At 40.4% G+C, this 18,482-nt stretch overlaps 1 protein-coding gene across 1 annotated transcript in view; it reads right to left on the bottom strand.

Moving 5' to 3' along the window:
- Positions 1-11,592, bottom strand: part of VAPB (VAMP (vesicle-associated membrane protein)-associated protein B and C) — a 42,805-nt gene extending 31,213 nt beyond the window's left edge. Inside the window, exon 1 of the mRNA XM_014528808.1 lies at positions 11,556-11,592. Coding sequence (XP_014384294.1) covers positions 11,556-11,577 — 22 coding nt within the window. The 5' untranslated portion in view covers positions 11,578-11,592. The remainder of the gene's footprint in view (positions 1-11,555) is intronic.
- Positions 11,593-18,482: the final 6,890 nt, after the last annotated feature.

Genomic DNA, 18,482 nt, shown 5'->3' with positions numbered 1-18,482 from the left:
GCCGCTAGGGAGCCTACCCGTGCACTAATTTCGTGCACTGGGCCTCTAGTAATAAAATAAAAAGAATAGCCAAAACCTAAAACACTGAACATTAAACGCTGGCAAGGATGTGGAACAGGAGCTCTCATCCATTGTAGGTGGGCATGCAAAATGGTACAGACACTTTGGAAGACAGTTTGACTGTTTCTTTACAAAAACACATACTCTTACCATACAATTCAGCAATCCATCTCACACCTAGATATTTACCCAAAAGAGTTGAAAACACATGTCCACACAAAAACCTGCACATGAATGTTTATAGCAACTTTATTCATACTACCGAAACGTGGAAGCAACCAAGATGTCCTTCAGTAGTTGAATGGATAAACTGTGGTACATCTAAACAATGGGATATCATTAAGCACTAAAATAAGCTACCATGTTCAGACTTGAGGAATATTAAATGCATATTACTAAATTTAAAAAGCCAATCTGAAAAAGGCTACATCCTGTATAACTACAATTATATAACATTCTAGAAAAGGCAGGGTTGAGGGGAGGGAGAAATAAATAGATAGGCAGTGAATCTATTCTGCATGATATTATAATGTCAAAACCGACAGAATGTATGACAGCAATATTGAACCCTAATGTAGACTAGGAATTTGGGGTTATAATGATGTGTCAATGTAAGTTTATCGATTGTAAAAAAATATATCAGTCTAGTGCTAGATGTTGACAGTGCATGTATGGGGCCAGGGGCATATAGGAACTCTCTATACTTTCTACTGGGTCTTGTTGTGAACCTAAAACTGCTATTAAAAGAAACTTTTTTTTTAAGAGGAAGAAAAAAGTATCTGGCCTTCATATTAGTTATATTTTGGTAGCACCCCCAATGTTTTAAGTGTGTGTGTGTGTGTGTGTGTGTGTGTGTGTGTGTGTGTGTGTGTGTGTGTGTGTGTGTGTATGTGTGTATATATATATATATATATGTGTAAAAATATATAAAATGAATGAATAAAGATGTTTTGTTTTGCAAAGAGATTGATTTTCTCTTTTTTTAGAGTTTATTAAATTCTGGTGTTAGAAACACATACCCTTCCTTTGTAATATGTTTCCTGATGCAGCTACAGTATTTTAAAACTCAAACTATATGTGTTACCAAATATGTTATATAGCAATTTGATATATAATCTATCGGGTCTCAGCTTTCCAGATATAAACTTAAAGTTATTATCTCCACAACAGGTTTTTTTTTTTTCATTCTGCATAAAATGAGCTGTATTTTATACTCTTGCAAACAAAATTTAGGTACAATATCTCTCCTTTCTTCAAACCTTCCAAAAAACAAGTTAACCATATTTCACTTCAACTCTGAAAAGATTACCTTCTGAGAAGGTAATAATCTGTCTCCAGAAGCCTAGGGCTGATGATGGATTTTGTTAAGACAATAAAATTATGCTTGAGGTTTCAATACAGTAGGTTCTGTGCACGGGAAAAGTATATTAAAATGGGGGAAATGGACAGTATAAAGTAAAATCTGTTGAATATCTTATAGATGTCTTTAAAATTTATCCTTTGGCAGTCTATTTTCATTAAAGGTATCCTACTGCTTCCTCCTTTCCCTACTCATCTGCAATGCACCAACCCTCACATTACTTCTTTTCTTGTTTATGTAAGTATTCCCCTTCCAGAATAAAAACTCCATGAACAGATACTTTTCTGTCCCTCTTGTTCAACACAGATGATCAGCATCCAGAACACTCCCAAACAAAGAGCAGGTGCTCAGTAAATTGGATGAATGAATGAAAGGATGGCCATGCCATCCTTCTATTTTGAGCAATGGTTTTCTTCTTCCTGCATGCATCCTCCTGCATGCACAACCGGTTTTGGGTGAATGATCACTGAGACAACTGTCGCCCCCTCACCAGCATTATCATCCTTTTCATCTTCAGCACAGGACTTAGGATCAACTCCTATTTCATTTGTTCCCATCTAGAGTAAACTTTCACACGAGAGACTATTCCTATCCCATTCTTCCCTGGATGCCCAGAGCCTAGAACAGTGCAACTGTTCCATAACAAAAGGGTGAACACCAGATTCCTGAGAGGCAACTCAATTCTGACTCTGCACGTTTCCTATGAACAGATGCCTACTCTACAACTTGGATCTAAAGTCATGGTAAATTTGTGCTGTTGTATACAGGTTGAAGGTTTTGAAAATTATCTTTTGTGTCAATAATGCTTTTATCATTATTAGTCTATGATAATTTTGTTTAAAGTTTTCCCTCAAAAAAATGAAAAAAAAAAGTCATAGTAACAGAAATTCGGAGAGGGCGTGCTCTTTAAATAGCCATGAATTCAAGAGTAAGGACACTGAGAGAAGTTTTTAAAAAAATCTATTTTCTTGATTGAATTGTTAGCTCACACATTAAATCGATGCTTTAGAAACAAATAAAGCTTTGCAACCAATGTGTTTTTAATGGCAGACATTGGATTCCGATATTTCAGCAGAAAGCCTAATTGTGTAGCTCTTATTTTGAAATAACCACACATAAAGAACCCTCACACAGACATATAACTTTCCTGAAGAAATCTTAGAATGTAATGTATCCTAAATTAATAAAGCAACCTCCGTGATATCCTCAGGAGACAGCCAGCAACTGAGAAACATCACACCCATTATTATAGCAAGAAAAATCAACACCAAGAATACTCACTAATGATGCCATTAAAGGCACACTAGAAGCCAGCCTGATTGAAATAGCCTGTCCCAACCTTTCAGATTGCTTCTTCAGCTCACCAGCTTCCTAGTTCCTTTGGAGCAGAAAGAAAGAAAACTTAGTCTGTCACACAGGTGGGAAAACTAGATCACAAGGCACTCTACTGCAGCGTAAAAATCCAGTGGGTGGCCTGGCCGACGTGGCTCAGTGGTTGAGCATCAACCTATCAACTAGGAGGTCATGGTTCGATTCCTGATCAGGGCACATGCCCAGGTTGCGGGCTTGATCCCCAGTGGGGGGCGTGCAGGAGGTAGCTAATCAATGATTCTCTCTCATCTTTGATGTTTCTATCTCTCTCTCCCTCTCTGAAATCAATAAAAATATTAAATAAATAAATAAACAAATATCCAGTGGGTGGGAAGTGCTATGAAAGACCCAAGATCAAACTCAGGAAAGCTACCCAAGAAAGACATAAAGCTAGACAGCAAAGAACAGCCAAGGAAAGTAAAAGATACTTACTTGTAGCTTATGTTAACAGATAAGCAATTATCATTCAGAATAAAGAACTCATCCTATATAATAAAAGGCTAATATGCAAATTGTCTGAACAGCGGAACCAAACAACCGAACAACCAGTCACTATGATATGCCCTGACCACCAGGGAGCGCACGCAGAACATGGTGGGCGTCAGCAGCAGTGGGATGGTGGAGCAGGTGAGTGGGGGTGCCAGACCAAGATGGAGCGCCTGTCGCTGTTGTTGGGAGAGCCTCTGGTGGTTACTAAAAATATTTTGCTCCCACACACTGTGATCCCGCCTGGTGCTCATACCTGCTGCCGGTGCCAGCCCCACTTGCACCCACTGCTGGCACTGGAGCCGCCACTCATACTCGCTGTCAGCGCCGGGCACCAGTCAAGATTGCTCGGCGCCGTCAGCAGGTCTGAGTGGCGGCTGCTGGCCCCGATCGCCCTTCTCCAGGGCTTCTCCACCTCCCCCTGCTCCTGAGGGGTGATCAGGGCCAGCAGCTGCCTCTCACACCCACTGCCGATGACAGCCCCCCTCACATCTGCAGCCAGTGCTGGAGCCGCCCCTGGAACCTGCTGCTGGCGCCGGTCCCAATCGCTCTGTGCCATCAGCGCGTAGGAGCTGCAGTGGTGGGAGTGGGGCTGCAGTTGGAAGGGTCCGGGCAGGGGCATGGAGGATGGGCCAAGACCTGCCCCTGTGCGCACCGCAGCTTCACGGCCCACAGTTCCTTTCAAGGTGCACGAATTCATGCACGGGGCCCCTAGTTAATAATAAGTGTGCTAAATTCTTATGAAGTACTATATAGCTGAAAAGAATGAACTAGATCTATATTTCAAAAATAGGTGAGTCTCAGAAACATGTTAAGTGATGCATACTAGTATGGCAAAATATTGCATTAACTAATATATTAAAAAAAAGAAATAGTTCACACTAAATTCCTCTGGAAGGTAAAAAAGAGTGGCATGAAGGGGAAGATATGGAGGGCAGACATGTCTTTACATTCTCAGTGAAGTTTATTTATTAAAGAAAGATTTAAAACAAAATATGTAAGTTACTGACATTTACTTATTCTGTATTGGGGTGTTTATTATATTATCTGTATTTTTTGGCATTTAACTTTTTTTTCAAATAAAGAAAGCTATCTGTAGTTTACATAAGATCCAGACAATGTTCTTATTTTTAAAATATATATATTTTTATTGATTTCAGAGAGGGAGATGGAGAGAGACAGAAACATCAATGATGAGAGAAAATCATTGATTGGCTGCCTCCTGCATGCCTCACACAGGGGATGGAGCCCACAACCCGGCATGTGCTCTGTCCGGGAATCAAACCGTGACCTCCTTGTTCATAGGTCAATGCTCAACCATTGAACTAAAACGCGGTCAGGCCAGACAATGTTCTTTTTTAGAGACGCTTCTTCTTGCCCAGAACGCCTTGTATGTATAAAATACTGGGATCCTGAATTGTGCAATTGTTGAAAACCAGTGTACCTACATTGAGTATAGAGCAGTAGTGGTCTTATTAATTCAAGACAAATACAAACCTAAAATTTTGACCAAATCTATTATAAGAACTTTGAAGACTAAAAGACTTTACCCACCTAGAGGTAAATACTATGACTACTTTTCTTTAATGCAACCCCTTTTCTAAATAGAAAAATGGCTGAAAGTATAATACAAGGCCTGATGTTTCATACATACATCTTATCCCTTTTCAGCACAAAGACAAGTGATAGTATATAGGTTAAGATTGTTTTAAGGTAACAGCATTACTGACTGGTATGAATTTTATATATCAGCTCTAAAAGGATCTTAGACTACTTAATAGACTGAATTTTTTTCAATGCACAATCTTTACCCCACTGAATTTAACAAACATCTAGTATTTTTTCTCTATTTAGATCAAAATTTGTGCAAAATTTATGATTACAGTTATCATGGAAATAAACAAAAAGATAAGCAATATTCTACTTCAAATAAAATTCTACCTAAATAGAGTGACAAAGCATGACTGGTTTTGTTTTGTGTGTTTTCTTTCAGACAAAGCAGGTGTCAAGACAGACACCAGTGAGGAATATGAGTAATGAGAGAGAAAAGAAGAGTCCCAATTTCTCAAGGCTGCAGTTGTGGTTTTAACTTGACTAAATAAATTAGCAGTTTGAGTCAAGTACATAATAAAGTCAATATCAGTAGAAGTAAAACTGCCCCAAAATGTAAAATGCTCGGTGGAAATGACAGACAGCCTACAAAAGCGCCCACACCAAAATCAACACATCCCAATTCACAGCAGATGCATAGAGTGAAGCAAAACACATGCACATTCCTCACCTCTAGGGCCCAACTTAAATTTTCAATTTGTAAACACTGAGGAATAGCGGAATTTGGTTGGCTTATCAGTTAATGTGTAATCTGTTCTGGCTTCCTTTTCAGGAGAGAACCTAAGTGGTTTACTGGTGAAAAAAGGTTATCAACCAGGTCTGCAGCCCCTTGAACAAATTCAGCAAGAGGCCAGAGGAAAAGAATGTGAGAACTGGATGTAAATATTTTTTTATTTTCCCTATTGTTTGCCTTTGGAAATCATACTCATTCTTCAAAGTTTTATTCAAATACCTTCTCTTTGAAATGGCTTACCCTAATCTCTCAGGACCTGTGTTCTAACAATAAACTGATTGCCACATTTGTATCTGCAACCTGACCCTCTCCCCCATCTCGACTTGCCGGTGAGGTGGACTAAACATCTCCAGTTTATCATGTCCAAACTGCACTCGAGCCCCAAACCCACTACGTCCCATCTCAGGAAAAGAAACCACCGTTCACCTAAGCTTGGGCCACAAGCAGTCAGTCACCCTAGTTTCCTCTCTTCCTCCCCCAACCCCACTTAACCATCAGCAAGTTCTCTCAGTTCTACCATCAGAATCAATTTGGAATCTGAGCACTTCTTACCACATTCTCCCCACGACACCACCCTGATTCATGCCAGAGCCTCTCCTATTCTTGGCCTGGATTATTGCAGTGGTCTTACCGCTTCCACACATGGCAGCACCCACACATTTCCCATAGCCAACTCTCCCCACACCAGCCATGTTCTTTTTTTTTTTTTAATACATATTTTACTGATTTTTATAGAGAGAGGAAGAGAGAGGGATAGAGATAGAAACATTGATGAGAGAAAAACATCGTTGATTGGCTGCCTCCTGTACACCCCCCCTTCTGGGAACTGAGCCCACACCCCGGGCATATGCCCTGATTGGAAATCGAACCAAGATCTCTTGGTTCCTGGGTCGATGCTCAATCACTGAGCAACACCAGCCGGGCCCAGCCATGTTCTTTTAAAAATGGACTCTTGCTCAGAATCCTCCATGGCTTCCATCTCACAACAAAATCCAAAGTCTCTCCTATGACTTGCCTACCAGGAACATTCCTCCTTCCTCCCTGAGCCCATCTCCTACAGTACCACTCCATCACTCCATTGCAGGAACAATGACTTTGCTGTCCCTTAAATACTTCAAGCTCATCACCACCTTGAGGCCTTGCACTTGCCCTTCCCTCTGTTTGGAATTCTGTTTCCCCAAATGTGTGCATGACTTGTACACTCATTTTATATAGGATCTCGGTTCAAGTATCACCTTCTCAGACACACGGCCTTCCCAATAACCCTCTTTTAGACAGAATCCACTCCCAAACCCCTTTACACTGCACCCCGCCCCCTCCATTCGGCACCTATCAATTATCCAGCAACACAGTTATATATATTTCCTTTTTTATTTAGTACCCATCTTCCCCCTACCAGATGAGCTCCATAAGGCAAAGGTTTTGTCAGTTTTATCATCTCAGTCTCTCCAGTTTCTAGAACAATCCTTGGCACACAGTAGGCATCCAATAGATAATGGATGAATGAAAGCTCCAGGTACTGTGCTAGGCTCTCAAGCTAGAAATGACACTGCTGAGCCTGCCCAGACCCTAGGAAGACAGTAAATGTCCTTGGAGGACCATTCCAGGACCCATCCAGAACTAATGAATAAGAATTTCTGGGACTGAGGCTCTGAAGTTACATTTGTAATCTTGAAAAATATTATCAAGTGATAGTGACATTAGTTAATATCTAACAGTGCCAGGTCTACACTAAGCACTTTACATATGTCAGTTCATTTCATCTTAATATACTCCATGGTGAAGAAGCTAAGGCATGGAGAAGTTAAATACTTTATCCAAAGTCATGTGACTTTTAGGTGGCAGATCCAGGATCCACATCCAAGCAGTTTGGCCCATGAATTCACACTCTTTTTTTTTTCCCATTGATTTTTAGAGAGAGGGAAGAAGGAAGAGAAGTAGTGGGAGAGGGAGGAATGCAGGGAGAGAGAGAGACAAACATAGATCTGTTGTCCCATTTATTTATGCATTCATTGATTTTTATGTGCCCTGACCGGGGATCAAACCTGCAACCTTGGTGTATCAGGACAATGCTCTAACCAACTGAGCTGCCCAGCAGGCCTGAATTTACACTCTTAACTGCATAATTGTATACTACCTCTTACTGCATTGAATACTAAAATAAAGTTAACATATGAAGCTTTATGTGAACACAGGAGGGTGGGAGGGCAGAGAGCTGAACACTGATGGAAGCCCTGGTATTTGAAAAGATACATGTTGAGCTGTAAGAAAAGCCCTGGTGTGATGTGATCAAAGTGCAAACGGCCTCTATAGAAGACACCACATGGTTAGAGTATAAGGGGCATGAGGGAAGTGAATGAAGGTGAGAAATGGGAAATCATGTGTGCCTATGCTTTTAAAAAGCATATATATATATAGTTTAAGCAAAAATAAATTGTAAAAACTGACCATTTAACCCTACATAAGTCTGGCAATGAGCTCTATATGAGGAAATGGAAGGAAAGATATTAAAAATGATTTTAGGAAGGTAGGTGTGAGGAAGGAAAATGGGTTTCCCTTTTCTGATCATGGGCTTTAAAAAGAAGTACTCATCACCTCTACTTGCATTCAGTATAAACCAGAGGTAAAAATACCTATACTGCCTGGTCGGTGGCTCAGGTGGCTAGCTCCAGCATCGTCCTGTACACCTAAAGGTTTCGAGTTTTATTCCCTGTCAGGGCACATACTTAGGTTGTGGGTTCAATCCCCGGTCAAGGTACATAAAGGAGGCAACCGATCGATGTTTCTCTCACATCGATGCTTCTCTCTCTCCCCCTTTCTCATTCTCTAAAGTCAACAAATGTACCGTAAGGTATTAAAATATAAAATACCTGTACTTGCAGCATGACTGTGTGTGTGTATCGGAGTGTTATTCTAAACAGCTTGTAAATATTGTTGTTTAAGAGAAAACACCGCCCTAACCGGTTTGGCTTAGTGGATAGAGCGTTAGCCTGCGGAGTCAAGGGTCCCAGGTTCGAGTCTGGTCAAGGGCATGTACCTTGGTTGAGGGCACATCCCCAGTGGGGAGTGTGCAGGAGGCAGCTGATTGATGTTTCTCTCTCATCAATGTTTCTCTCTATCCTTCTCCCTTCCTCTCTGTAAAAAAAAAAATCAATAAAATATATTTTTTTTAAAAAAGAGAAAATTCCAGTTGAGATTGTATGTCTTTTTTTTTTTAAGTATGGCCCAAATTTGAAAGGCTTTGATGCTGGCCTAAGAATTTTGACCACTAACCTGTAAAAACTAGGAGGCCAATGAATGTTTAAAACAAAGAAATGACATGATCAAATTTCAATTTTAGAAAAATGACTCTGAAAACTGTATACAGGACAGTGTGAAGGATGAGGGAAGCAAGGAGAAGTTAGAGACAGAAAGCTGGGACATGAGCAAAAATCCTGAAGGGAGAGGGCTATACTCAGGATATGGCAGGGGGTAAAGAGAAGCAAAGAGACAGGATTTTCGTTGGTGAAAATGGACGTAGTAGATGTGAGAGGTGTAGAGGAAGGAGTGTGAAGATGAGTTTAGGATTTCTGGCTTACCCACCTAATGCTAGGCCATTCCCAAGATATGGAAGACACATTGGATGGGAACAAGAAAATAAACCATGGATGCAGTGTAGAATAGGTTAAGTCTAAGGTGATTACATGACAACCAGATAGGCAAGGTGTCCACTAAGCAGACAAGTGTAGAGATCAAAAGATCTGTTTAGAGCTAGAGATTTGGAAGTTTTCTGTGTAGAGTGAGAGCTGAAGGCATTATTAATGAGGTAACATTCAGAGGGTAGTTAAATGGAGCAGAAGCCTGGGAAATGTCAACATCCAGAGTAAATTGATAAAGAAGTGGGCAGTTCACCAGAAAAGTCAAAGACAAATGTCGCAGGAAGAAACCTGGTGAACTGAGAAGGGTTTCAGTAGAGGGGTAAAGTCTCAGAATTGAGAGGAAACTGAATACATAAACAAGCAACTGAAGATTCATCCCTTCCAAAAACTTAGCTGTGGTAGAAGACTGGGCATTTGCTTAATTGGGGGGGGACAATCTGGAGGAATGTGATCTCTTCTTAGGAAGGGACAACTTAAGCATGTTCAAAGGCACTAGGAAGGACTAGTAGAAGAGAAACTCAAGACACCAAAAATAGGCTGACAAATGAAGCAAGACACCATAATTGTTGGAAATGGTTGGGGTAAATAACAGGGGGTGAGGAGGCAGTTCTGACTCTGAAATCGGAGGGGAGGAGGCATGAAAACGTAAGTTTGTAGAAGAGAAAAAAGTGATCAGCATTTAGTAGAAAATCTTTACCTATCTTCCCAACGAAATGCACTGTGCCACATCCAGCTGCTACCCACAGCAGGCTTCACTGACAGGTTTCACCACCCTAACCACAGCAAGTTCCCTTCCCTTTCTTCTCAGCATTCTCAGACCCAACATCATTAACTTCCTGAGAACCTGCCACGTGCCATGCATTGTGCTAGGCCCTGGGATCTGGGAATAAGACACAGTCTAAAAAAGGCAAAGGTCTTGTTGATTAATGCGGAAGGAAGTCAGGTAACCAAATACACTCACTGTAGTAAGTTTGGGGGTACAGGGAAGAGGCACACAGTGAGTGGAGAGAGTGTCAAGAAAGTGACCTCAAAGAAATGAAGCTGTGTTGAGCCTTAAAGGTAAGGGGAAAGGAGCAGTTTAAAAAGGAGGAGGACTGAACACATCTTGAATGGTGGAAACAACTTCTGCAAAAGTCCCAAGGCTGGAGCACAGCATAAGGAAAGACAGTGCTGGAGAGAGCAAGGGTGACAAGCACAAATGATTTTCTAGGTCTTGTTAAAGAATTTAAACGTTATTCTTTTGGTACTGAACAGACATTTAATGATTTTAAGCAAGCAGAGATAAGCTCAGATTTGCATATTTGAAAGTGTCATCAGTCTGGAGAAAAGAGAGGACTCATACAGGAGGACCAATTAAGAGGCTATTACAGTTGTCCAAGGGAAAATGAAGCAGCCACAAAGGTGATAAGGAAGAAGGGGCAGATTTGAGTCATGGGCTCTCTGAGTCTCTAAGTTCGTCAGCTATGTGGGTACGGGTATCATTCAATGAGATACCTGCAGGAAGAGAGGGTTTGGAGAAAAAGGAAAACGAATAGTAGGGAGTATAGTTTGGGCCATGTTGCATTTGAAGCCTATTTATGGGCTTGAGTCAGGCCTGGGATCATCCTAAATGATGTTAGAAGCCAGGGGTACTACAGAAGAGCTCCCCAAAGGGGTAAAAGACAGGGAGGCAGGGAAACTAAGAGAAAGAGAAGAGGAGTAAGAAGAGGGAGAGGGAGAACCTATAACTCTCTGCATCATCAACAGGACTTGATGACTGGGCAAAAGTGACAAATGGGTGGAAGAAAGCCTAAAGAGAGTGATTAGGGAGGTGAAGGGAAGAGTGTTAAGAAGCAGGATGGCAACAGGTGTTAATGCTACAGAGAACACACATAAGGCAAAGACTAAAAATGCAACAACAGATGTGGTAATGAAGCATTCATTAAGCTCCTGGGCAATGACTTTAGGAGTGGATGGTTGGTGAGAAAATGAAGACTAAGACTACTATTTCCAGAAATTTGCCAGGATAAGAAGGAAAGTGAAGGGAAGAGACAGTAGTAGCAAAATAACTGAGAAAGCAATTATTCCTTTTTAAAGGTGGAAGACACTCAAATGATTACTGCAGATGACTAATTGCCGAGTCCTGTGCTCCTGTAAGGTATATAAAGGAAAGAAAGGAACAATCTTGCTTTGAAAGGGAAAGGCATTCATTTAAAAATAACAAAATAAAAAACCCATATGAACTGGCCAAGTGTTCTCTGGACTCCTCTACGTAACATCTCCTGTCTCTCCACCTCTGCCATCCTCTGGGTAAGACCTGAGGTCAACCAGGCACCCATCAGTCGGCTGAATCCTCCTGTTCCTCAATTGCACGGGAACTTTTGAGTGAGTGCATCTGCAGATTCTCCAAGGAGTGATTCATTGCTTTCCTTCTTCCAATTAGTAAAGCAGTGTCTGACTTTAAAAAGGTCAAAAAGCACGAAGTTAGATTTTCAGAGCAGTCCATCAGGATACATTTATATGCCAACAAATCAATTCAACCAACAGAATGTGCATTCAAATAAGCCTCCATAAGGACAAACCTTTGGTTTTTCAGCAAATCCTTCTTTTTATTCTTGTGTATGCTTCTATTTCAAATGGTCATACCAAACACTGAAAAGATGACCAAGTCCTGGGTTATGTCCCACATGAAGCACACAGAGAGTAAGACGTAAACAAAACATGCGCATGATAAACAAACTGTAAAATTTGAGATGATGCAGAAAAAACTGGATGAAAATCTCTCAAAAAATACTCAGATTAGGTTAACAGAACAGTGAGCTTTTAAACAGGAACAAGAGGGTTCGTTAATTAAATGTCTGGGAGCCTACTAGCGCAAAGCACTGGTAGGTAGGTACTATGGGAAATGCAAGCTCGTTTCTGTCCGCAGGGGCTTTCCATCTTTCTTCTTCAGCTAAACTAAACTTGAATCTAACCTCTCAAAGCTAGAGCTGGAAGAAACACCAGGAGGCACTGAGTTCAAGCTTCCTCCTCCTCCAACAAAAGAGGAAATCAAAACTGAAGAGATCAGCTGAGTGTCTCTAAGTGATGGAAAGGGTAGGAACCTAAGCTTCCCTTCATGACACAAAGCACACAAGTTTTAGGGACTGAAAGACCGAGATGCAAATCAACACATTTTGCCAAGTCCTGGCCCTAGGTTCTCTCATTTCTAAAACGGAGATGATAATACTGAGTTCTCAGGTAGGTACCACTCCCTTCCTTCCCTTTTTCCTACTGTACTATAAATGCTGAATGATGTAACTAAAAGGCTAAGACAATACCCAGTTAAAACACATTGTGATGGCAGACATCAAGGAAATAAAGGAATTCAAGTAGGGAGTGGGGTGGTAGAAGGGAAGGTATAGTGTTAATATTAGCACTTAATTTTCAACACAAATAAATGACACAATCAGAAGTGATCAAATTAGGATACAAATTCTTAAGGGAAAATAGAAATTGGTAGAAAAAAAATTAAGTCAATTAGTCACTCTAATGTTCCATAACTACTCTGTACTTCATGAAAAACAGTGCCAAAGAGGCCATTACTAGATTACAATTACAATTAAGCTCCTTTCTTTTTCTGTCTTATTTCTCTTTTAATCCTCTTTCTCCATTCCCAAGATCCTATTTCCAGACTTCCTTTCATCTTCTTAACAACATAATAAATAAGACAACTGAGGGTCTTCCTAGTCAGTCAAACTCCCACTCATCTTTTAAAGCAAAAAATACAGCCAACATAAAGAACATGGGCTTTGCAGTCAAGACAAGTCTTAGTTCAAATTCCAGCTCCACCTCTAAATCACAGCTATATCTACTTCCTAGGCTTGTTGTAAGAATTAAATGGGCATTTATAGAAAAATGGCTAATACACAGTATAAGCTCGCCAACTCACAAATCTCAAATGTCACCTTCTCTATGAGATCCAAACAATGAAGCGGAATTAACACAGCTTTTTCTAAGCTCCCAATGGGGGCAGCCCATAAGCGTCTGGTCTCCATATTCTCCTCTCTTCCTACACTACTGAGAGGCTGGGAACTTTAAGGGCCAGGACTCCTCCTTTTGTCCCCAACTCAGTGCCTGGCCCATAGGAAGCTTTCAGTAAGTGGTGACCAAATCAACCTTGCACAAGTCATGTTATATTCTACCCGACAAGATGGAGTCATGGGTCCACAAAGGAAACCTCCAAAGATGAGTTGTTAAAAAGGTGCAGAGGCTTAAAAATGGTGGTGGAGTTAAGTGGAAGCTACATTGACACATTCTCAGGACCAAACTGCAGTGTGGGTGGGGGGGGGGAGGGGGAAACAAAAACAAAAAACACTCTGAAAAATCAACTGAAGACTAGCTACAGAGAACCCTGCAAATGAAGGATGGAAAGTGGAGACCGCACAGAGACGCAAAAGGGCTGGCTGGACTCCCACAGACAAGAGCTGAAAGTCCGGAGAGATATCTCAGCTGTCGGGGTTCCCACTGAGCACTCTGGGATCTAAACCCCAAGTTGGGTTCCCCAGCCCAGAAAACCAGATCTGAGAAAGGTGCCCACAGAACAGCTGGCTGTGAAAGGCAGCAGAGTTGCAGTCAGCCAGATAGAGATAACTGGAAATGCAGGCACTCTCTTAAAGGGCCAATGCACAACATTTCATGTGCCGCCACTCACCTAGGGCTCCGGAGGAGGGAGGGCAAATTGGACTGGAGCTGTGAGGAGAATCCAGGGTTGGGCGCTCTGGGGTGGGAGCTGGGAAGGCAGCCACCCAGTTCCTATACTGAGTCATTCCCTCCCGCAGGGGAGGACATCTTTCTCCATAGACCTTTGCTATCCAGGCAGTTTTTGGCTGGGGGAGGGGGGGACGGGTAAGCAGTTGACCCACCCTGTTGGAAGACCTCTCTCCCCAACCTGTGGTCCATAGCCTGAGGCTAGTCAAGCCTGAATACAATCAGACTGCAGGCAGAGGTGGGTCTCTGGAGGCTTTGAGTCTTTGCTTAATCTCTTTCTGGGCCTGGGGTTAGGAAAGCAAAACCTGTTGTACATCTTCGTCCTTTCCAAAGACACCAAGCCCCAGCAGAGGGAGCCACAAGCTGTGGATTGCAGGTAGCTCCAAACAGGGTATTCAGGATCAGTCAGAAACAGCATCTGACATTGTCCTCCAATAGCGATAGGGAGTCGTAGCATATCTACCTAATACATAGACACAAACCCAAACAGGCAGTCAAAATGGGGAGACAAAAAGCCAACCCCCAAATGAAAGAACAAGAGAATTCTCTAAAAGAAGAGCTAAACAAAAGGAAGATAAGAAATTTATCAGATATAGAGTTCAGGATAATGATGACAAAGATGCTCAACATCATGAGAAAAGATATATAACAATGAAAAAAGACAAATTGGAAATAAAGAATGGCATAGCACTAGTAAAGAATACATTGGAAGGAATACACAGCAGATTAGGGGAAGCTGGGGATTGGATCACTGAAGTAGAAGACAGGGTAGAAGAAAAACCACTCAATCAGAGAACCAAAAAGAAAAAAAATATATTAAAAAACAGGAGGAGAGCTTAGGGAAGCTGTGGGCAACATGAAACGTAACAATATTCACATAATAGGAGTACCAGAAGAAGAAGAAAGTGAGCAAGGGATAAAGAACATGCTTGAAAAAATAATGGCAGACCATTTCCCCAACATGGTGAAGAAAAATGTCACACAAGTCCAGGAGGCACAGAGAGTCCCAAGCAAGAACCCAAACAGGCACACGCCCAGAAACATCATAATTAAAATGCCAACAAGTAAAGGCAAAGAGAGAATCTTAAAGGCAGCATGAAAAAAAGCAATTTGTTACCTACAAAAAGAGCTCCCATAAGGCTGTCAGCTGATTTCTCATAAAAAATTCTATAGGCCAGAAGGAAATGGCATGAAGTATTCAAAGTAATGAAAAAGCAAGGATCTGAAACTAAGATTACTATATCCAGAAGAGCTATCATTCAAAATATGTGGTGAAATAGAGCTTCCCAGACAAAAAAAAAAAGGGGGGGGGGGACTAAGGGACTAAGGGAGTTTATCACCACCAAAGAAATGCTAAAGGGACTGCTGTAATGGGAATAGAGAGACAGAGATAGAGATAGAGAAAGAGAGAGGGAGAAACATAGACATACAGAATTAAAATGGCATTAAATAACTATCTATCAATAATAACCTTAAAGGTAAATGGATAAAATGCTCCAATCAAAAGATATAGGGTAGCTGAATGGATACAACAACATGACCCAATTATATGCTGTCCACAAGAGGTCCACCTCAGAACAAAAGATTCACACAGAATGAGAGTGAAGGGATGTTAAAAAATTTTCCATGCAAATGGAAACAAAAATAAGCGGAGGTAGCAATACTCATATCTGACAAAATATATTTCAAAATGAAGGCCATCACAGGAGACAAAAAAGTTCACTACATAATAATAAAGAATCAATCTAATAAGAGGATATAGCACTGATAAAACATATATGCACCCAATGTAGGAACACCTAAATATATTAAAAGAAAACCTTCTGGAGGACTTTAAGGAAGACATCAACAGCAATACAGTCATATTAGGGGATTTTATCACCCTGCTGACTTCACTGGATTGATCTTCCAGACAAAAAATTAAACAGGAAAATAACTCTAAATGACATACTGGATCAGATTGATTTAACTGACATTTATAGAACATTTCACCCCAAAGCTGCAGAATATACATTCTTCTCAAGTGTACAAGGGTCATTCATTCACAAAGACAGACCACATGTTAGGACACAAAACAAGTCTCTACAAGTTCAAGGAGTTTGAAATAATATCAACATCTTCTCAGATCACAGTGGCATGAAATTAGAAATCAACTATAGTAAAAACACTCAAAAACATTCAAAGACATGGAAGCTAAATAGCATGTTATTAAACAATGAATGGGTTACCAACAAGATCAAGAGAGAAATCAAAAACTTCCTGGCAACAAATGAAAATGAACATACGACAACCCAAAATCTCTGGGATACAGTAAAAGCAGTCCTGAGGGGAAGTTCATAGCACTACAGGCATACCTCAAAAAAACAAGAAAAACCAACAATACACTATTTGACCTTACAACTTAAAGAACTAGAAAGAAAACAAAAGAAAAAGCCCAGAGTAAGTAGAAGGAAGGAAATAATAAAAATTAGAGCAGATATAAATAACATCGAGACTAAAAAAACAATACAAAAAAATCAATGAAACCAAGAGCTGGTTCTTCGAAAGAATAAACAAGATTGATAAACCATTAGCCAGACTCATCAAGAACAGAGAGGAACCCAAATAAATAAAATCAGAAAGGAAAGTGCAGAAGTAACCACCGACAGACAGAAATACAAAGGATTGTAAGAAAATACTATGAACAACTATACACTAACAAGCAAGACAAAGTGGATGAAATGGACAAATTCATAGAAAAATACAATCTCCCAAAACTAAACCAGGAGGAATCAGAACACCTGAATAGGTCAATAACAACTGATGAAATAGAAGCAGTAATTAAAAAAGTCCCAGCAAACAAAAGCCCAGGTCCAGGAGGCTTCATAGGGGAGTTTTACCAAACATTCAAAGAAGAACGAACACTTAAACTCCTCAAACTATTACAGAAAATCCAAGAGAAAGGGACACTTCCAAATTCTTTTTTTTAAAATATATTTTATTGATTTTTTACAGAGAGGGAGAGGGATAGAGAGTTAGAAACATCGATGAGAGAGAAACATCGATCAGCTGCCTCCTGCACACCTCCTACTGGGGATGTGCCCACAACCAAGGTACATGCCCTTGACCGGAATCGAACCCGGGACCTTTCAGTCTGCAGGCTGACGCTCTATTCACTGAGCCAAACCAGTTAGGGCCTTCCAAATTCTTTTTATGAGGCCCGCATTATCCTACCTCCAAAACCAGATAAAGACACTACAAAGAAAGAAAATTACAAGCCAATATCCCTCATGAACATAGATGTGAAAATCCTCCAACAAAGTATTAGCAAATCGGATCCAGTAATATATTGAAAAGATCATTCACCATGAACAAATGGGATTTAATCCAGGAATGCAAGGCTGGTACAATATTTGCTAATCAATAAATGTGATACATCAAATAAACAAATTGAACGACAAAACTCACGTGATCGTATCAATAGACGCAGAAAAAGCATTAGACAAAATCCAACACCCATAAAAGCTATCAGCAAAGTCAGAAGAGAGGGAGCATATCTCAGCATAATAAAGGTCTATAGCCAACACCATACTCAATGGGCAAAAACTAAAACCATTTCCTTTAAGAACAGGAACAAGACAGAAATGTCCACTTTCACCACTCTTATTCAACATAGCACTGGAAATCCAAAGCCACAGCCAATCAAACTTGAAGAAATAAAAGGCATCCAAATAGGAAAGGAGAAAGTAAAACTCTCATTATTCAGATGACATGATATGGTAAATAGAAAACCCTAAGGACTCCACCAAAAAAAACTACTAGAGTTAATATGTGAATTTGGCAATGTAGCAGGATATAAAATTAACACCCAGAAATTGATGGCACTTTTATAATATTTTACAATAATGAATTCTCAGAAAGCGAAACTAAACAAAAAATCCCATTTACCACTGCAACAAAAACATTAGGGTACTTAGGAATAAACTTAACCAAGGAGGTAAAAGACTTCTACTCAGAAAACTATGGGACACTGAAAAAAGAAACAGAAGAAGATATAAACAAGTGGAAGAAAATACCATGTTCATGGATCGGTAGAATTAACATCATTAAAATGTCCATATACACAAAGCAATCTATAGCTTCAATGCAATCCCTATCAAAATACCAACGGCATATTTCAAAGATCTAGAACAAATACTGCAAAAACTTATATGAAACCAAAAAAGACACCCGAATAGCCACAGCAATCTTGAGAAACAAGAACAATGTTGGAGGGATCAAGTTATACTACAAAACCATTGTAATCTCAATAGCCTGGTACTGGTACAAGAACAGGCATATAGATCAATGGGACAGAACAGAGAACCCAGAAATCGACCCGAGCCATTACGCTTAATTAATACAGTGGGGCCTTGACTTACAAGTTTAATTCGTTCCATGACGGAGCTCGTAACTCAAATTACTCGTATGTCAAATCAACAGTGAACGAGTGAGACACGTGATGCTGGGCTGATGT

Source organism: Myotis brandtii, unplaced genomic scaffold (genome assembly GCF_000412655.1).
Source record: "Myotis brandtii unplaced genomic scaffold, ASM41265v1 scaffold653, whole genome shotgun sequence".
NCBI lineage: Eukaryota > Metazoa > Chordata > Mammalia > Chiroptera > Vespertilionidae > Myotis > Myotis brandtii.
Note: the sequence above shows the minus strand (reverse complement) of the source record. Positions and strands in the feature narration are given on the sequence as shown.